Source organism: Otolemur garnettii, unplaced genomic scaffold, assembly GCF_000181295.1.
Source record: "Otolemur garnettii isolate 467f Iridium unplaced genomic scaffold, OtoGar3 scaffold00022, whole genome shotgun sequence".
NCBI lineage: Eukaryota > Metazoa > Chordata > Mammalia > Primates > Galagidae > Otolemur > Otolemur garnettii.
Genome location: NW_003852417.1, coordinates 16,266,412 through 16,283,990, shown reverse-complemented (window position 1 = coordinate 16,283,990; position 17,579 = coordinate 16,266,412). Strand labels below are relative to the sequence as shown.

The 17,579-nt window shown below is 52.3% G+C and overlaps 1 protein-coding gene across 5 annotated transcripts in view; it reads left to right on the top strand.

The window, feature by feature from the left end:
- Nucleotides 1-17,579, top strand: part of DNMT3A (DNA methyltransferase 3 alpha) — a 104,148-nt gene that overhangs the window by 84,187 nt on the left and 2,382 nt on the right. For 2 of the 5 annotated variants that reach the window (XM_012803764.2, XM_012803765.2), the window contains exons 2-18: nucleotides 4,130-4,236; nucleotides 4,964-5,179; nucleotides 5,466-5,624; nucleotides 6,044-6,151; nucleotides 6,355-6,511; nucleotides 6,853-7,002; nucleotides 7,107-7,151; nucleotides 8,171-8,250; nucleotides 8,888-9,000; nucleotides 9,162-9,345; nucleotides 9,510-9,594; nucleotides 11,493-11,638; nucleotides 12,398-12,488; nucleotides 12,675-12,823; nucleotides 13,877-13,962; nucleotides 16,481-16,550; nucleotides 17,174-17,292. In XM_012803764.2, the coding sequence (XP_012659218.1) occupies nucleotides 4,130-4,236; nucleotides 4,964-5,179; nucleotides 5,466-5,624; nucleotides 6,044-6,151; nucleotides 6,355-6,511; nucleotides 6,853-7,002; nucleotides 7,107-7,151; nucleotides 8,171-8,250; nucleotides 8,888-9,000; nucleotides 9,162-9,345; nucleotides 9,510-9,594; nucleotides 11,493-11,638; nucleotides 12,398-12,488; nucleotides 12,675-12,823; nucleotides 13,877-13,962; nucleotides 16,481-16,550; nucleotides 17,174-17,292 (2,065 nt within the window). The remainder of the gene's footprint in view (nucleotides 1-4,129; nucleotides 4,237-4,963; nucleotides 5,180-5,465; nucleotides 5,625-6,043; nucleotides 6,152-6,354; nucleotides 6,512-6,852; nucleotides 7,003-7,106; nucleotides 7,152-8,170; nucleotides 8,251-8,887; nucleotides 9,001-9,161; nucleotides 9,346-9,509; nucleotides 9,595-11,492; nucleotides 11,639-12,397; nucleotides 12,489-12,674; nucleotides 12,824-13,876; nucleotides 13,963-16,480; nucleotides 16,551-17,173; nucleotides 17,293-17,579) is intronic. The other 3 variants (XM_023511849.1, XM_012803766.2, XM_023511850.1) reach the window with 2 other exon arrangements.

Below are 17,579 nucleotides of genomic sequence, written 5' to 3'. Positions count from 1 at the left end.
GCCTCCCAAGTAGCTGGGACCACAGGCGCCAGCCACAACGCCCGGCTATTTTTTGGTTGCAGCCATCATTGTTGTTTGGCGGGTCCGGGCTGGGGATTCGAACAGGCCACCTTAGCTGTACGTGGCTGGCGCCTTAGCCGGTTGAGCTACAGGTGCCAAGCCGGTATAGTTATCTTTATGTATGTTTGTTTTTCAGGGATCCTTTCATATCTCTCCAAGTCCAGTGGTATCTTCAACTCCTTGAGAGCAGGGTCAACAGGGTCTGCTTCTTAATCTGATGTTACAACCAACCTAATGAAGGGGACCATGGGTGGGGATTGCTGTTGCCTTGGGGGTAGGTGACTTTGCTCAGGAGGAGGTTGCACCTGGAAGCTGCAGCTGGAGGCTCCAGGAAGAGAGTAAAGCCTTCTTGATCTGCAGATGTTCGTGCCTGGGAATGAAGAAGTAGCGCCCTGGCTCTGTCCGTCCCCCCACCCCACAGTGGAAAATGAGAAGTCCTTGGAAGACCCAAGAGTGATGTAGTAGGGGCCTTGGGGACTTAACCAGGAAGAGGCTTTGAGAGCCTGAATTCCTGGGCCACACTTTTTAAGGCACCCTCCATCCACCTGTAGTGCGGAGGCGGGACACCCCCACCCCCACGCGCCAAGAGCTCTTGTCATGAAGCGCTCCCAGTTTCTGTGCGGGTGCCCTCTGTCACTCTCAGCTTGTACTCTCTGAGCTTTCCTCCAACTTCCTGGGCCTTGCCCTCTTATCTGTAAGCTTTTTTTTTTCTTATGGTTCTGAGAAACTCACTTTTAACAACTTTCTCCTGGCTGTCCCAGACCGTCGGAAATCTGCGCTTTCCCTTCGCCCGGACTCCGGGTTCTCTTAGGGCTCCAAGCCGAGCGCAGCCCCTTCTCTCCCTCCCTCCGGCCCTCTGGCCCCCAGTCCCCAGCGGCTCCCCGCAGGTCCGGGCCTAGCCCCCCGGCTCTGCGCTAATCTCTTCCAGAGTTGGGGGAGAGGGGGCTGGGCAGGCCCGCCCCGCGAGGCGGGGTCGCTCCCTCCTGCCCGGCCGGGGCGGGCCCTGGGAACGGGTGGAGGCCGGCCGCGCCCCCGGCCCCCGCGCCCCTCGAACCGGAGGAGAGGGGCTGGCTCACCGCCAGCGTCGGAGCGCCGGCCCCCTCCCCCGGCCCGCCCGCAGCCAACCAGGCACTCCAGCGGGGCCCACGTGACCTGGAGTTCTAGACAAAGAAAATGTTCCCTCCCTCCCCCCCACAGCCCCCCTCCCCTCTCTCTGGCCCCCTCCGCCCCCAGCCCCATCGCCCCCTTCCCCTCCCCCTAGACGGGCAGCTACTTACAGAGCTTCAGGGCCGGGGCTCACACCTGAGCTGGACCGCAGAGGGGCTGCACCTGGCCTTATGGGTAGGTTCCTGGACGGAGACTGGGGGCGGGGAGGCTGTAGGGCCGGGGGGGAGGATCTCTGCAAGCCCTCAGTTTGAAAAGAGTCAAGTATGCCTCCCTGGCCCAGGAGCTGCGGTGTCCCTGCCTGGCCTGAGTGCTGCAGATGCTGACTTAGTGCTGGCCCACCTACTCCTTACTCAGGGGCCCCAAGGCCCCACTCCTCACCAGCTCAAGTGGCACCTGGTGTTCTCAGGGACAGGAGGAGAGCCCGCTGGGAGCCTGGGCAGTGGTAACTGCAGGCGCTGGCTGAGTGGGTTTGGTGGGCCAGGAGTTGGGTTGGAAGCAGGTTTAGCTGAGCTGCATGCAGATGGGTGCCTGGCATTTCCTAGTTGACCTGTATCCCTGGCTGGAGGACCATGCTGCCCTCAGGGCCCTGCCAGCTTGCAGTCGCCTGGAAGGGACAGCTTCCTTACCTCCAAGTTCCTGGAAGCCACCCGGCAGGCAGCCAAGAAGGGGTTGAGGGTGCAAGGGGGCAGGGTGACCCTGACAGGAGACTGTGGGGGCCAGTTCGATGCTGGCCTGTGACACCCAGAGGAGGCTGCGTGGGTTTGGGGGCGGTGGTGCTCAGACCTCTGACCTTTGGAATGGGAAGTGCTGAGTTGCAGGGGAAGGTGGAGGCGGGACAGTTGCTTGAGGAGATGGAACTGCTGAAGCACAGGCAGCAGTAGGCAGCGGAGTTATCAGTTGCTTTCCTGAGCTGGACAAACTCTGGCCAGGTGGCTTCTGGAGAATGGTGTAGTGCCCCTCTTGGATCTTGCCCAATTTCTTGATCCCTCTACGGAAGAGGAGCCATCAGCTCAAATGGGAGAGCCCTGCGCTAACCCTCATTCTCCTTTTGTTTGCCTGGGCAGGAGGGCAGTAGAAGTGGAAAGGAGGATGCTTTCCCGAACTGCCCTGGGCAGACTATTCTAATGAGCCCCTCCCCCACCCTGCTGCCCCTTCTTCCCCTTTCCTCTGGCCTCCTGCTGCTAACCCACCTCCTTCCTCCTTTCTCCACCCCTACGGCCCTCGTCCTGGTGGAGGCCCCTTCCTCCTCTGCCAGCCCAAACCGTGCTGGGTGCGTGTTCTGCACCAAGTGGGTTGGGGATGCTGAGTAGTTATCAGCAGCAGCATCTGACAAGCTGGGGGAAGTTGTGGGGGAAGAAGAATGTTCAGGAACTCTCTGTGGAGGGGTTGAGAAGAGAGACAAAGGGCTGTGGAGGAGTGATGATGGTGGTGTCAGGCACGACTCTCTTCTAGACCTGGGGAGCCTGGGGAGAAGCCCGCGCCCACCTGCTGCCACTTGCTTTGGAAGTGGTGGCAGGTCCTATCCCCTTCCTGTCCTCTGCCACCTGCACACCTCGTACTGGTCTAGGGCCCCGTCACACCTGGGAGCAGGGCCTTTGGGTCATCTGAAGCAGCACCCTAACCTGGATCAGCTGTCCATGCCTGAATTTGGGAAGGCATGGCGGAGAGCCAGCAACAGCTAGATGAGCTCTTGTCTGAGAGTGTGACTAGTGGGGCTGAGGATCCCAGAAGAGGAGGTAGCCACCTGGAGAAGAGATCCCTTGCCCCATAGACTCTAGAACGCCTCTTATGGGGGAGGAGGTGATGGCTAATTGAAGATAGGGAGAGGAGGGCAAAGTCTCGACCAGGTGAGTATGCACTCGGAGGGCTGAGCAATTTATGCCCACATTCGCCCCCATCATCCGTGAGCTCACTTTCCCAGCTGTTTGTGGACCGGGGGCAAAGGATACCTTATCCTATTTTAGAATTTGTTGAGTCAGAGAAAGAAGCAGGACTAACATTCTCAGTGTTATAGGAATTGTCATAAGAAACAGATTTGGTCTATGGCTGGGAGTCAAAGACTTAAAGATTGAATGAAATAAAATGAATCCACGTGACAGTACCCCAGACCACTGAGCTTAAAACAAAGGTTAACTTGGGACCCCTTGGATTGGGGAGTACTGTCCATTGATGGGCTTTGGGAGAGAGAGTTCTTGGAATCCTTGATACATACATGACTCAGATTAAAGAGGTCTGAGAAAGTGAACAGAAATCCTTCAGTCCAAATGCCTTTCTAGGTTGGAGCAACTCCGACAGGAAGGGACTGCTTCAAAGTCAGCTACTAACTAGTTAGTTGCAAGGCTGACACAGGAATGGAGAGCTCTGACTTTGTAATGAGAGCTCTTCCTTACGCTCCTATCTGATACTTTTTTTTTTTTTTGAGACAGAGTCTTATTATATCGCCCTCGGTAGAGTGCCATGGCATCATAAACTCACAGCAACCTCAAACTCTTGGGCGTAAGTGATTCTCTTGTGTCAGGCTCCCAAGTAGCTAGGACTACAGGTGCCCACCACAACGCCCAGCTATTTTTTGGTTACAGTTGTCATTGTTGTTTTAGTTGGCCCGACTGGCGGCCGGTTTTGAATCCACCAGCCTGGGGATATGTGGCCAGGGTGCTACCTACTGAGCTACGGGCGCTGCCCATCTGATGTGCTTTTTTAATCTTGAGGACGGGTTTGCGTTTGCAGCTCTGGTCTCTCAGGGAAAGCTTCATGTTGAAAGACATGTAGAATGTGGGATTTTGAAAGTCTGGTATGGTGGAAATGGGTGCAAAGCCTTGAAGTTAGAATGCTGTTTCCTACATGTGGTACAGGGTGAATGGTTCTCATAGCTAAGTATCAAGGATTTCATTCTCCTTTATAGGGATCCTGGAGCAGGGTTGGAGAAGGAATGGGCGCGTGGATCCTAGCCTGAAAGATGAGTGTGGCATGGTGAAAGGATGGAGGCCGTTCAGTGGGAGAATAACTGGGGTTTGGATTACTTATTTGTTGGTGGGATGGCAGAGTGCCTGGTCAGTAGTAGGTGCTCATAAATAATTGAAGGAGCAACTGTATTTATGGATCTGAAAGGTGCACATAGAAGGGGTAGAATCTGGTAGCAGTGTACATTGGGTGAAATCTGCAAGAACTCCAGAATGGCCTTTGAGCCTGGGAACAGGTAGGCGCTTAGGGAATTTTCTGTGGTGTTTGGCACGTGCTAGGGGAGATGTGCTTTTTAAACCCAGAGCAATGATTTCATCATGAATAAACCTCACAAAACTAGAATTGCCCAGAGAAATTGTGGAGGAAGAGGGAAACAATACCATTCTTGGTTGAGAGTATAAGACAGGAGAGGATGGAGCCAATATCTGTGCCTGACAAGGGGGCCTGATTGATAGTTGAATAGAATTAGCCTTTCCATATCCAAGGGTATGGAACTGCTAGGCTGATGAAGTTGAGGAAGACTGGGGAGGAAAGTTTGCTAAGAGGCAGAAAAGAAGGCTGGAATCCAGTGATTTTTGAGTTCATCTCCCGACGTCCATTTTCCATGGCAAGTCAGTTGGGACATTGAGGAAGAACTCTAGTGTCCAGCCCTTTTCTTTCTATTGCTATCCCAGACCACCACAGACAGGTTGAGAGGAGCCCCTTGAGTGTCAGTCAGGTGGCCCTGCTAATTCTTGGATGGGTCGAGGTGACTTCTTGTTCCTTATTTCCCCAGGCTGAGAAGAAAGCCAAGGTAATTGCAGTAATGAACGCTGTGGAAGAGAACCAGGGGGCTGGGGAGTCTCAGAAGGTGGAGGAGGCTAGCCCTCCCGCTGTGCAGCAGCCCACTGACCCCGCATCCCCCACTGTGGCCACCACGCCTGAACCCGTGGGTGCTGATGCAGGGGACAAGAACACCACCAAAGCAGCCGATGATGAACCAGAGTACGAGGTGAGCGGCTTGCTTCTCACCAGCCTTGTGCGGCTCATAACTGGGGCCTTCACACTGCCAGCCCCTCCCATCCTGCTCTCTCCATCTCTCACTGGCCGCTCGCTGTCTCCACCTGACCCCAGGCCTCTCCGTCCCCCGTGGTTTTGCTCTGTCCTGCTTCGTCCAGATGGAGCTCCCTCCTGGCTGGCCTGCCCCCAGATGCCCAGGGCTGGGGTTGCCACGGGGGGATCAGGGTGGCAGGGCCTCATGACCACCGTGTAATGATTTCTGCTCCTTGGGGCTCCAGGACGGCCGGGGCTTTGGCATTGGGGAGCTGGTGTGGGGGAAACTGCGGGGCTTCTCCTGGTGGCCAGGCCGCATTGTGTCTTGGTGGATGACGGGTCGGAGCCGAGCAGCTGAAGGCACCCGCTGGGTCATGTGGTTCGGAGACGGCAAGTTCTCAGTGGTGAGTCATGGGGTTTAGCAGTAGCCTGGGGGAGAATAAGGTCTGGGTCCTAGGGCCTTTGGTTTTGGCTGGGGGGAATCTGGAACTAGGGTGGTGGGGGTAGGCTCCCGACTCTGCATGTGGTGAGTGGAAGAAGCCACAGAGATAATTAAGTTGCACCTGGCTCCCAGAGCTGGGCTGCCTGCCCAGGTTTAGCCTTCAGGAACTTTTTGCTAGAATCCCTTTCCCACCTGCGTTCAGGTCCACCCCCACTCTTGGTCTGACAACTCTTTAGCATCAGATAATTATTTGTCAATGCACCTATCCCTTTTTCTGGCCAAGACTGAATCTCAGTGCTCCCACCATCTGGCACTTGCAAGGCACACAGTGGGTGCTCGAGCATGGGAAGCAGCAAACCAGGGGCCGTTTTTGCTCCCCAGGTGTGTGTGGAGAAGCTGATGCCACTGAGTTCGTTCTGTAGTGCGTTCCACCAGGCCACCTACAACAAGCAGCCCATGTACCGCAAAGCCATCTACGAAGTCCTGCAGGTGAGCATCCCTCTGGGGAGACTGGAAGCCGTAGTGTGGTGGTTAGGCCCCAGGCAGAGCCGCCTCCTCTCTCCAGCTTCCCCACCTCGCTCACCCTCTCTGCACTCCTCTTCCCACCCTCCTCCCAGTACACTCAGGTCTGACTTCCCCGCCTTCCAGCCTGTCTTGAGACACACACCCTGCCCCCACATGTTGCCCTCCAGGTGGCCAGCAGCCGCTCAGGGAAACTGTTCCCAGCGTGTCATGACAGTGATGAGAGTGACACTGCCAAGGCTGTGGAGGTGCAGAACAAGCAAATGATTGAATGGGCCCTCGGGGGGTTCCAGCCCTCTGGCCCCAAGGGCCTGGAGCCACCAGAAGGTAAATGCAGGTGCCCAGCCCGGCCTTCTGGGGTTCTTGCCCACCAGGGAGACCCACGCCAGGGTTAGGAAAGCCATGCTTAGTGGGAGTTACCAAAGCCCCTATGAAGAAGCCCAGTGGGAATGGCCAGGGTCCCCTTTGCCTCCGGGTCAGGGTCAGGCAGTGCTGCTCTGGGGCTCCAGAGTAATCCTCTCTCCATTGTCTCACTGGAACCTGGGAGGAGGTAGGAACAGCTTAGGAACTCAGCTGTACCCCACTATAGGTAGAGGAGGGGAAGGGAGAAGACTGGTGTTCCCTGTTACCCTTTAACTGTGAGCTTGTCACCTGCTTTCCTGATCCAGAGGAAAAGAATCCCTACAAAGAAGTTTACACAGACATGTGGGTTGAACCTGAGACAGCTGCCTATGCGCCACCCCCACCAGCCAAAAAGCCCCGAAAGAGCACAACAGAGAAGCCCAAGGTCAAGGAGATTATTGATGAACGCACAAGAGGTAGTTGGCCTGTTTCTGGAAGGAGTGGCGCCGGGAGGCCAGCATTCTGAGGAGCGGGTGTGGCCCATGGCCTCCTCTGATGCCGGCTTCCCTCCCCTCTGCAGAGCGGCTGGTGTATGAGGTGCGGCAGAAGTGCCGGAACATCGAAGGTGAGTGTCACCCAGGTGTCCTGGCTCTCCCAGCTTGGGGCCAGCCTGGAGTAGCGGATGCTTAGGAAGAGCCCTGTGGTGTTAGTGGGAAGGGAGGCATCCTGCAAGTCCCAGCACCTCCGGCCTGCTTCACACACCATCTTCCTGGTGCTGTGATTTTGCTTTCCTGTCAATGGCATGGGCTGGTCTTTAGGGTTTGAAACACCCCAGTGCATCAGACAAGGGTCATCCCTCTGGGATCTGATTGAATTTTAATGGAAGACAGCCTTTGGCCTCCCTTTCCTTACTTGCCCTTATCTAGGGTGACCAGACGTCCCGCTTTTGGCGGGACAGTCCTGCTTTTCAACAATTTGTCCCACATCCTGCGGTGTTTTAAAACAGTCCCGATTTTTTGGAAAGAATGCATGAACGGGCGGGAGAACAAGAAGGGAATATACGGTTTTCAGTTGCCATGTGGCTATTTCGCCAGAATATGCGTTTTATATTATTTTTGTTAATTTTGTAATGTTAAACTGTAATAATAACAAATAATTGCTGAGAAGTGATTATTGAGAACTGCTTATCAAAGTTTGCATTGTTGTCAGGCACTGCCCTGCCCCGTCCCCCATGTTGTCCCTCCTTACCAATGTTAAAATCTGGTCACCCTACCTTATCCCACCTCTGTCTCATTGGCCTGGTGGTAGTATATCTGGTTTGGGGCCTGGGACCAGGATTAGGGGCAGGGACCTAGACTTGAAGACTGCCCTGGAAATACCTCAAAGTGGCCTCAGCCAGTGCCCACTTCTCACGAGTGGGTTCTGTCCCTCTTTTGCTCTGTCCCCTCTCACGAATGGTGGCCCTGCTGTTGTAACAGACAAGTGGCCTTCTGCGGCTGGGGACATTGTGCCTCCCTTTTGCATAGTGTACTCTCCCTCACTTTCTGCCTCCTTTTCTGGCTGCTCCAGCATACCCCTTTTCCATAGCTTGTCCTGGGTTGGGGAGCCCTTGGTGGTGCTCACTTCATTCCCTCTGTTCTTCAGACATCTGCATTTCTTGTGGAAGCCTCAATGTCACCTTGGAACACCCTCTCTTCATTGGAGGAATGTGCCAAAACTGCAAGGTAGGGGCACACCCACCCAGGAGGTATAGCTGAGGGCAGCTCTTGGTCCCCTGGCTGATTGCGCTTCCTGTCTTTGTGGGCGTGTAGGGGGAAGACACCTGGCGTGAGACTTTAAGGCTTACTCTGGAAGCAGAGGGTCTTGATAACACGGGCCCTTGGCCTTCAAGCTTTTGAGTTGCTTTTATTTTTCTCGTCTGAAAAATTCTTCTCCTTCCTAGAATGGGGACTGCCCCATTCTAGTCCCCAGATGTGGGCAGGGCTGACAGTGTCACTAATGTGAAGGGGGTAGGAGCTGAATAGCTGGGGCAGGACGGGCAGAGTGGTAGCAGGGTCACCATGCCCTTGGGAGCCCCAGGAGAAAGGCCTCAGGCCTCTAGGAAGGAAGAAGGTAGTGTTGAGCTTCCTCCCTTCCTCTGGCTCTCAGACCCTTCTTTGGTTCTGTCTACTACAGTGAGGGGGTGACACATGGTCTCTCCCCTCCCAGATCTGTGGTTCTGGCCTGAGCTAGGCTGGGCGGGTGGTGGGATCTTATCTCCAGGGCTGAGTCAATGTTCCAAGCCAATTTCGAGGCCTGCCTTCATGCTGGCTGCCCTGGGTCCTGCCCTGGTGGTTTCTGACCCCGTGCGCTGCTCTCTAGAATTGCTTCCTGGAGTGTGCGTACCAGTACGACGACGACGGCTACCAGTCCTACTGCACCATCTGCTGTGGGGGGCGCGAGGTGCTCATGTGCGGGAACAACAACTGCTGTAGGTGAGGTGCCGCCCGACCAGAGCTGGCCCTCCTCCCTGGCCAGGACCTGCCTGCCGTTCCCCAGCTGTGCTCTGGGCTAGGTGCTTCTGTTCCGGGTGGCACGCCATGGCATTTCTGGGTCAGGGCTGGGGATCCCCTCTGCTCACTGGGCTTCCTTCCAGGTGCTTTTGTGTGGAGTGTGTGGACCTCTTGGTGGGGCCAGGGGCTGCCCAGGCGGCCATTAAGGAAGACCCCTGGAATTGCTACATGTGTGGGCACAAGGGTACCTATGGGCTGCTGCGGCGGCGGGACGACTGGCCCTCTAGGCTCCAGATGTTCTTCGCCAATAACCACGACCAGGAATTTGTGAGTGCTGGGCATAGGGTGAGGTCTTGAGCTCTTTTTGCTGAGACTTGGTGGTGGTTTGCGCAGGTCTGAGGAGTCTGACTGGAGGGCCAGCCCTATCTGGGATGGAGGGGGCTGTGGATCACTGCCAGGTATTTACCTGACCTGTTGTGCTCTCTGCTTAGGACCCTCCGAAGGTTTACCCACCTGTCCCAGCTGAGAAGAGGAAGCCCATCCGGGTGCTATCTCTCTTTGACGGAATTGCTACAGGTGAGTGGCACAGACCCAAGAGAGGTGCTGGTCCTTTAGTCCCAGGATGGGGGACCATGTTCTGGTGAAACAAAATGATTAACATCACAGCTGTTAAAATATTATACTAAAAAGAAAACATTTATGTTAAATGAAAAAGTAAGCAGTCCATGGACACGGGACTTGGCCATAAATAAAAAGTAAAATACTGTCCTGTTGACTGTGCACCTCCTTAATGAAGGAGGTTCTGCCGCAAGGAACAGAGCTGTCATTAGGATCAACAAAGATTTCACAAAGCCTCCAAGGACAGACTTGGACTTCGTGACCAAAGCACAAATGTACATAGTTCTGCTGTGTTTTACTCACACACAGATGTTATAAAGGAGCTTTTTAAAAATTATCTGTTATTGGCTCAGCGCCTGTGGCTCAAATGGCTAAGGCGCCAGCCCCATACACCTAAGGCAGCGGGTTCGAAGCCAGCCTGGGCCAGCCAAACAACAATGATGGCTGCAACCAAAAAAATAGCTGGGTGTTGAGGCGGGCGCCTGTGGTCCCAGCTACTTGGGAGGCTGAGGCAGGAGACTCGCTTGAGCCCAGGAGTTGGAGGTTGTTGTGAGCTGTGATGCCACGCACTCTACCCAGGGGGACAGCTTGAGGCTCTGTCTCAAAAAAAAAAAAAAAAAAGTATCTGTTATCCTTTTATTGATACTTTGATATTTGTCCTTTTAGATTTTTCTGTGTGTGTGTATTTATATAATCATATGCATACAGATAGATAAAGAGGATAGTAAATGCATGCTGTTTGTTCTGTTACTAGCTTTGTCACTTATTATGACTACTTTTTCATGTCAAGAAATAAAACTATATATTTTTTTTAAATACTGCATGGGATTCCCTTTTTTCCTTTTTTTTTTTTTTTGATGTGGCTCTTGTTGCCAGAAAGCCTCTTGAAAGGTTGTACTTATATGTTATCTATTCCTCTTCCTTGTACCCAGGCAGGGGCTTACAATTTGTAAGAAAGGAATAACTCTCCTGAGAACTTGTGCCTTCATCTGATGAGGGGGTCCTTAGCCAAAGGCTGAGGGTGGGGGTGGCTTTGTAGGCCAGATGTCTGTCTTCTATTCTCAGCTCAAGGCTAATGTTCTATAAACCTAGAGAAATTCATTTACAGTTTCCCAGGCTAGAACATGTTATGTCACAAGCCAAGTGGCTGTAAAATCTCCTTGGTGGGAACATCTGATGGGAACAGTAGAAATGGCACCACTGTACCATTTCTCCTGAAGCTTTTGGATCTATTCTGACTGATGCCTTGTCTCAGCTCAGCAAGTGTGGATGGAGGGATCGTGGTGAGGAAGTCAGTGCAGTTAGTTGGCTCAGGAGGAAAGATGGCGCATGAAGCATCCTACTCTGTCTTGACGACCATTTGCAATCCAAGAGAGGGCATGAGTGAGGAATATAAATGGCTTTAATGAGGTGCCAAGGGGTACACAGTGCCGGCGGCTTAAAGGAAGGGGAGGGAAGTCCAAGGTCATTTAGGTTGAGTCTTGAAGGATGAGGTAGAATTGCAGTGTGAGGCAGTAGGGGTTGAGGAAGGACCAAGGTGTAGATGGTAGAAACAACAAAGAAAAGGCCGCCAAAAAAGTCAGCTGCTGTTCTCGGTGGATCCTGAAGCCACCACCCTCTGGTCAGCCTGCCTCCCCTCTGACTATCTCCCAGGTAGGCCCAGCCAGGCCTGAAACAACCTCGATGTACTTAGTGATGTTCCAATTTGACCCAGAAAGGATCTGAGGCAGCTTTGTGGGCAGGGTTTGGCCTTGCAGCTGACCCATGTGTCCTGGTGGCCAGAGGGCTCATCTGCTTAGGACCAGGGTGCTGAGGGGATAGCTCTGAGTGACAGTGCTCTCTGCTGACTGACACAGGGCTCCTGGTGCTGAAGGACTTGGGGATCCAGGTGGACCGCTACATTGCATCGGAGGTGTGTGAAGACTCCATCACAGTGGGCATGGTGCGGCACCAGGGGAAGATCATGTACGTCGGGGACGTCCGCAGCGTCACACAGAAGCATGTATGTCAGTGGGAGGTGCCCCGCCTTCCCTCCCTGCACACTCAACCCCTGCAGCCCCCAACCCCCTTTCACTTTGTTCCTTTGCTCCCTTCCATTCATTGCCCCTTACCCCCCTCCCTTCTCTTTCTCCTTCCATTTTTCCTTCTTGTTTTAAGAAGGTAAAGGGCAAATTTAGAATGGGAATTTGGGACTTGCCTTTTGGGGCTCCAGCTACTCCCTGGGCTATTTTTAGCCCCCTTCTACTTGGTAGAGTGCTGTGGCTTGGGCAATTCCTCTCCTGATACTTGTGGCAAATAGCTTTACTAACCTCCTTTTCTGGGAGGCTCTGGCAGTGTGGCTTTGCTCTTCTAGGTATCTCGGCCTATCTCTGAAATGGTAAGCCCTCTGGAATTCTGAAGGGCATCTGGAGGGCATTCAGATGGCCCAGACACTGCCACATCTACTCAGAGTGCAGGGCACCTTCAGACTCAGCATCTGCCTAAACCACCTTCTAGTGAGTGGTGCATTTCCTGCCTGGTGCCTGCTGGTTTCTCTGCTGTCCTCAGAGGTGACCCATGTTGGTCCCTCACTTGTTTAGGAACCTGAGTCCAGACAGCCTCAGTGACTTCCCACGGCTGCACAGTGGGGAAGTAAGCAGAGCAGCCGTGTCTCCTCTTCTGCGCCAAGGACTTTTTTGCCAGATTCACAGATAGTTCCTCTTTCTTTTTTCTGCCTCTGTCCCTGGACAGCAGGTCCATCACATTGCCTTTATCCTCTCAGATCCAGGAGTGGGGCCCATTCGATCTGGTGATTGGGGGCAGTCCCTGCAATGATCTCTCCATCGTCAACCCTGCCCGAAAGGGACTCTATGGTAGGTGCTGCCCTCATGCCTCTACCTTCTGAGCTGGTGCTTCTGCACTCAGGCTTCCTCCTTGGATACTTCTGCCCTGGGACAGCTGTTCCCAATGACCCTGTCTGCCCTTGCCCTCCCCACACCCGAGCCACACCACCTGTCTTAGACAACCCCAGCTGATGGCTTTCTCTTCTGACCTCTCAGAGGGCACTGGCCGGCTCTTCTTTGAGTTCTACCGCCTCCTGCATGATGCGCGGCCCAAGGAGGGAGATGATCGCCCCTTCTTCTGGCTCTTTGAGAATGTGGTGGCCATGGGCGTTAGTGACAAGAGGGACATCTCGCGATTTCTCGAGGTATAGCCAGCAATCTTGGTTTGACCAGCTCACTAATGGCTTCTGCCTTGGACTGCTGCTTTATCCCTGTCTCATCTGCATTGTGGAGCTGGGGACTGGTGACTTACGCTTTGCAAGGGCCTGTTTGGGAAGCTCTGGGCTACCCAAATAGAAAGGGAGGAAGCAATATCAGAGGCCCAGCTCAGAAAGCACTGGTGGTCCCTCTCTAATAGATGGTATCATGGGTGTGGCCCTCAGGGCTTGATGGACTTGTCACAGAATTAGATGGGGTGCCAGACTTCTGGAGTTTGGAATTCTATGTGGTGTTACTGGGGGACCTCTGAGACTGCCAAAGCCAATTTTCCCTGACCAGAAGGACCTGGCACCTTGATAGATGCTTTGTGGCATCTGAGTTTTTAATCTTTGTAGTGAGGCCTAGCTTGTCTATAGGTCAGGTTTGAGCCATACACAGAGCACTTCTGCAGCTAGAGGCATTCTTGGAGTGGGCCACCTGGGAGCTTGAGCCCATGCTTCTGAGTCTTGGGGTGAATAACACCTCAAGCCAGTGTTCTGACTTTAAATCTGAAAAGGCATCTTTTGGCTTACAATGAGGACATGTACTGAACATACCCTTACTTGCTGGAATTTTCTTTCTTGGGGCATCTGGGTAGCCTAAAGCTGTGTTATCCTGTATGGTACCCATTAGCCACATGTAGCTATTTAAATTAACATTAAAAATTTCAGTTCCTTAGTTGCACTGGCCTCATTTCAAGTGCAAAATAGCCACATGTAGCTAGTGGGCTTCTGGCTACAGCACTGAGCGGTGCAGATAGAGCACATTCCCACCATTGCAGAAGTTGGACGATGCTAGTCTAGAATGTTCCAGTGAGAGCATGTGGAATGTGTCTGGGTTTTGTTCCGCCTTTTGCTGGTGACTTTAGGCTATCCCAGTGCTTGATTCCTGAGAGAGCAGTAAAGAGCCTTCAAGGCTTTAAGAGTCTAAACCAGCAATATTACCTAGCAATGTTTAATATTCCTCCTTTGCTCATCTTTAAACTCTCTCCTGTTTTACAGTCCAACCCTGTGATGATTGATGCCAAAGAAGTGTCAGCTGCACACAGGGCTCGCTACTTCTGGGGTAACCTTCCTGGTATGAACAGGTTGGTGAGACCTCCCAGGTCTGGGTGGCTGTGGGCCAGGGTCTGTAGGCAGGATGGCCCATGGGAGGCGGAGGGGGTCCTGAGGGCCCTCTTGGGCTGACCTCTGCTGACCAGCTTGCTGCTCTGCCATGCTCTTCTGTATTTCCTTGTCCTTGGGGAAAGAGAGGGAGTCAGGGTACAAAATATTTGTCTGAGAAACCAGCTAGCGATCTTAAGCAGAACCTTTAAAAGTGCATTCGTGCAGCCCATTGACATAGTTGGTTGTGCTATGTTGGTGATGTATCCAGAGCCACTGGTCCTCAGCTGTGGAGAGTGGCTTTGGGGATGGGAAAGGGCCACATCCTGGTCTAGGAGGGAGAATCTTGAAACAGCACCATGCATGTTTGAGGGTTCTGCTTAACTTACTAATCACATACTTCCTTGGCTGCAGGTCCTTTTTTAGAAGGATTTTCTTCATTTAAGTTGCACAGATAAAGATTTTGGCCGGATGTGGAGCACCCACATGTAATCCTAGCTGCTTGGAAGGCTGAAGCAGGAGGATTACTGGAACCTAGGAGTTGGAGGCTGTAGTGAACCGTGATCATGCCACTGTACTTCACTCCGCCTGGCCAACAGAGCTGGCCCTGTCTCAACAACAAAAAGATTTTAATATCCAGAAGTGAATATAGTTCTGTTTCTTCAGATGTAGTAATTGCACTATAAAAAGGCCTTTGAAGAGAAAAGAATTGCTCCAGAGTTTGCAGTTCAAAAGCAGAATGAGAGGCACCCAATCTAGATATGCATTGTGGAGAGAAATAGTTTCAAGACTGTTTTGGCTCATGGATTTTAAACCTCTTTGGTAAACATATAAATAGGAAACATCATTTCACCTGGCCCCAGTCAAATACTTTCCCTTTGCCATTCACATGAGGTTGTGGGACCTTTCTAATCTCATACTCATTTGGCAGAGTTACCATCTATTGCAAGAGCTTGTTGGGAAGGAGGTAGGTCAGTGGGGCAGCTGACCTGAAACCTGTCTGGGTCACCCCCAAATTCCCGAGATAACTTGTCTATATTGGGAAAATGGATGGGTTTATACAGTCTAGTACTAGGAAAATTGAAGTGTATATTGGAATATATATTGGGAAAATGGATGGGTTTATACAGTCCCATATTTTCTTTTTTTATATTTTGGTTGAGACAGTCTATGTTGCCCTCGGTAGAGTGCTGTGGTGTCACAGCTCACAGCACCCTCCAACTCTTGGGCTTAAGCTATTCTCTTGCCTCAGCCTCCCAAGTAGCTGGGACTACAGAGCCAACCACAACACCACAATGGCTATTTCCCGTTGCAGTTGTCATTGCTGTTCATCTAGCCCAGGCTGGGTTCAAACCCACCACCGTTGGTGTATATGGCTGGCGCTGTAACCACTGTGCTACAGGCACCAAGCCTACAGTCCAGTATTTTCATGGAGCCACTGAGTCAGTGTCTCCTGACATGCCTGGTCCTGTGGGCTTGTTCTCACCTGCTTCTTCTAACTCAGAAGTTCAAGGAGGAGCAGAGGTGACACACAGGGCTGAGTAGACTGTATGTAAACACAGGGAGGTGCCCGATTTGACCAAAGGGCCCCTTGGTCCCTTTGGGGTCACAGACTAAGAGCTATAGGAAACTTCTTAAAATGTTCTGGCTGGATGTGGTGGCTCATGCCTATAATCCTAGCACTCTGGGAAGCCAAGGTGTGTGGCTCTCTGATTTCAGGAGTTCAAGACCAGCCTGATCAAGAGTGAGACATCATCTCTACTAAAAATTGAAAAACTAACCGGGTGTTGTGGCGGGTGGCTGTAGTCCCAGCTAGTCGGGAGGCTGAGGCAAAAAAGTCTCTTGAGCCCAAGAGTTTGAGGTTACTGTGAGTTATGACACCAAGGTATGCTGGCATGGGGTAACACAGTAAGTCTTCGTCTTTAAAAAAAAAAAAAAAAAAATACAACATTTTCTTAAATGTCAGAAAAGGTCAGCACTAAAGGTAATCTTCAGTTATCTGGTCTGTCCCCTGAGAAGTGACGCATTTAGTGTCACAGAATTTTAGTCCTCAGGGAGCTGTGCAGCATCTGAGTCTCTTTAACTGTGCCTGTGCAGTCTGAACTTCATCCAGTGTAACCCTGACCGCAAATCAAGACACAACAGTCTGTCACCCCCAAACTTTGCTTTGTGATACAACACCTAAAACTCAGTGTATTTTAAAATAACAGATATAAAAATAGTTGGGCCTTTCCCCCCTATTCTTGGTAGATGTTATCTGCCTATTGTTAGTTTGAGACCATCTTTGAATTTACCTTTAAAAGATTAACACTTGGTGGGGCTTTGTCCTTGGATGGCTGAAATGTGTGTTGGTGTGTTTAGGGGGAGCTTGAAGAGGTTTATTTTTGTGTGTGTGTGTGTGTGAGAGAGAGAGAGAGAGAGATTTTAGGAGGGTAGCACCTCTGGGTGACCTCTTGCTGTCCTCCGGGTTTCTGCTGTTACATTCTCTGTTCTGCCTCCTAGGCCATTGGCATCCACTGTGAATGATAAGCTGGAGCTGCAGGAGTGTCTGGAGCATGGCAGGATAGCCAAGGTCAGCACAAGTGTCCCGGGCCTCTGCTGGGGGCAGGGAAAAGGCTAGGGGTAGGTAGAGTGGTGGCCAGAGCCATGTCCTACATGTCCTTCCAGGGGTCCTGGGCACTGCTAGTGTGGAGAAGGTGGTCTAGGAGATGTATCAGGGTGATGAGGCCACTCAGCCAGAGGACAGCCCAGGGCTGCCAGCCTTTAGCTCTTTTTCCCTCACGAAGCCATCCCCAGATACAGACCTATCGCAAAAACCTTCAGAACAGAGCAGCCTCTGGTGATATGGAAGCTCCGTTTCTCTCTGGAGCTGAAATCTCCTGGAGTGGGTTTATGGGGCAGCTTTCAGAATTCAGGACTCCCTGTATCCTTTACCCTGCAAGTGACCTCACCTCTGAAAGAATCAAGTCTTTGAAAGACTCAGGAAGAATAGTGGCTAGAGCTTCTGCCTCTCAAGTCTTTGGCTAGCTAGACTGGACTAAGGGTAGCCAGGTAACCTCAAAGTAGGAAGAAAAGTAGGGCTGTGGGGTCGGTGGAGGCTCACTCCCGGCATGCCTGGCACACTTGGTAGACACATGACCATTGTCATTTGAATGAATTTGTGCTCATTCCTCTTTTCTTCTCTTCACCTTCTAGTTCAGCAAAGTGCGGACCATTACTACTAGGTCAAACTCCATAAAGCAGGGCAAAGACCAGCATTTCCCCGTCTTCATGAATGAGAAAGAGGACATCTTATGGTGCACTGAAATGGAAAGGTACCGAGTGGGTGTGCCAGCAGGATGGGTGTAGTGTGGACTGCTCTGATCCCCTGTGCTTACGGGAGGGTTCTCTGCTTTTCCCCATAAGAGTTGTTTTCTTCAAGTACCACAAGAGCAGTGGGTTTTACCAGGCATTTCCCAACATGACCAACTCCTGGCAACCCTGGCTCCAGTATATTTTAAGGCTGGTTCCAAAGTGAGAGGATCTAGGAATCAGTCCATAATACCGTGGCTCCCAGATTTCCTGCTAAACTTCAGAGAAACACTGTGGCTCCAGGAGCTTT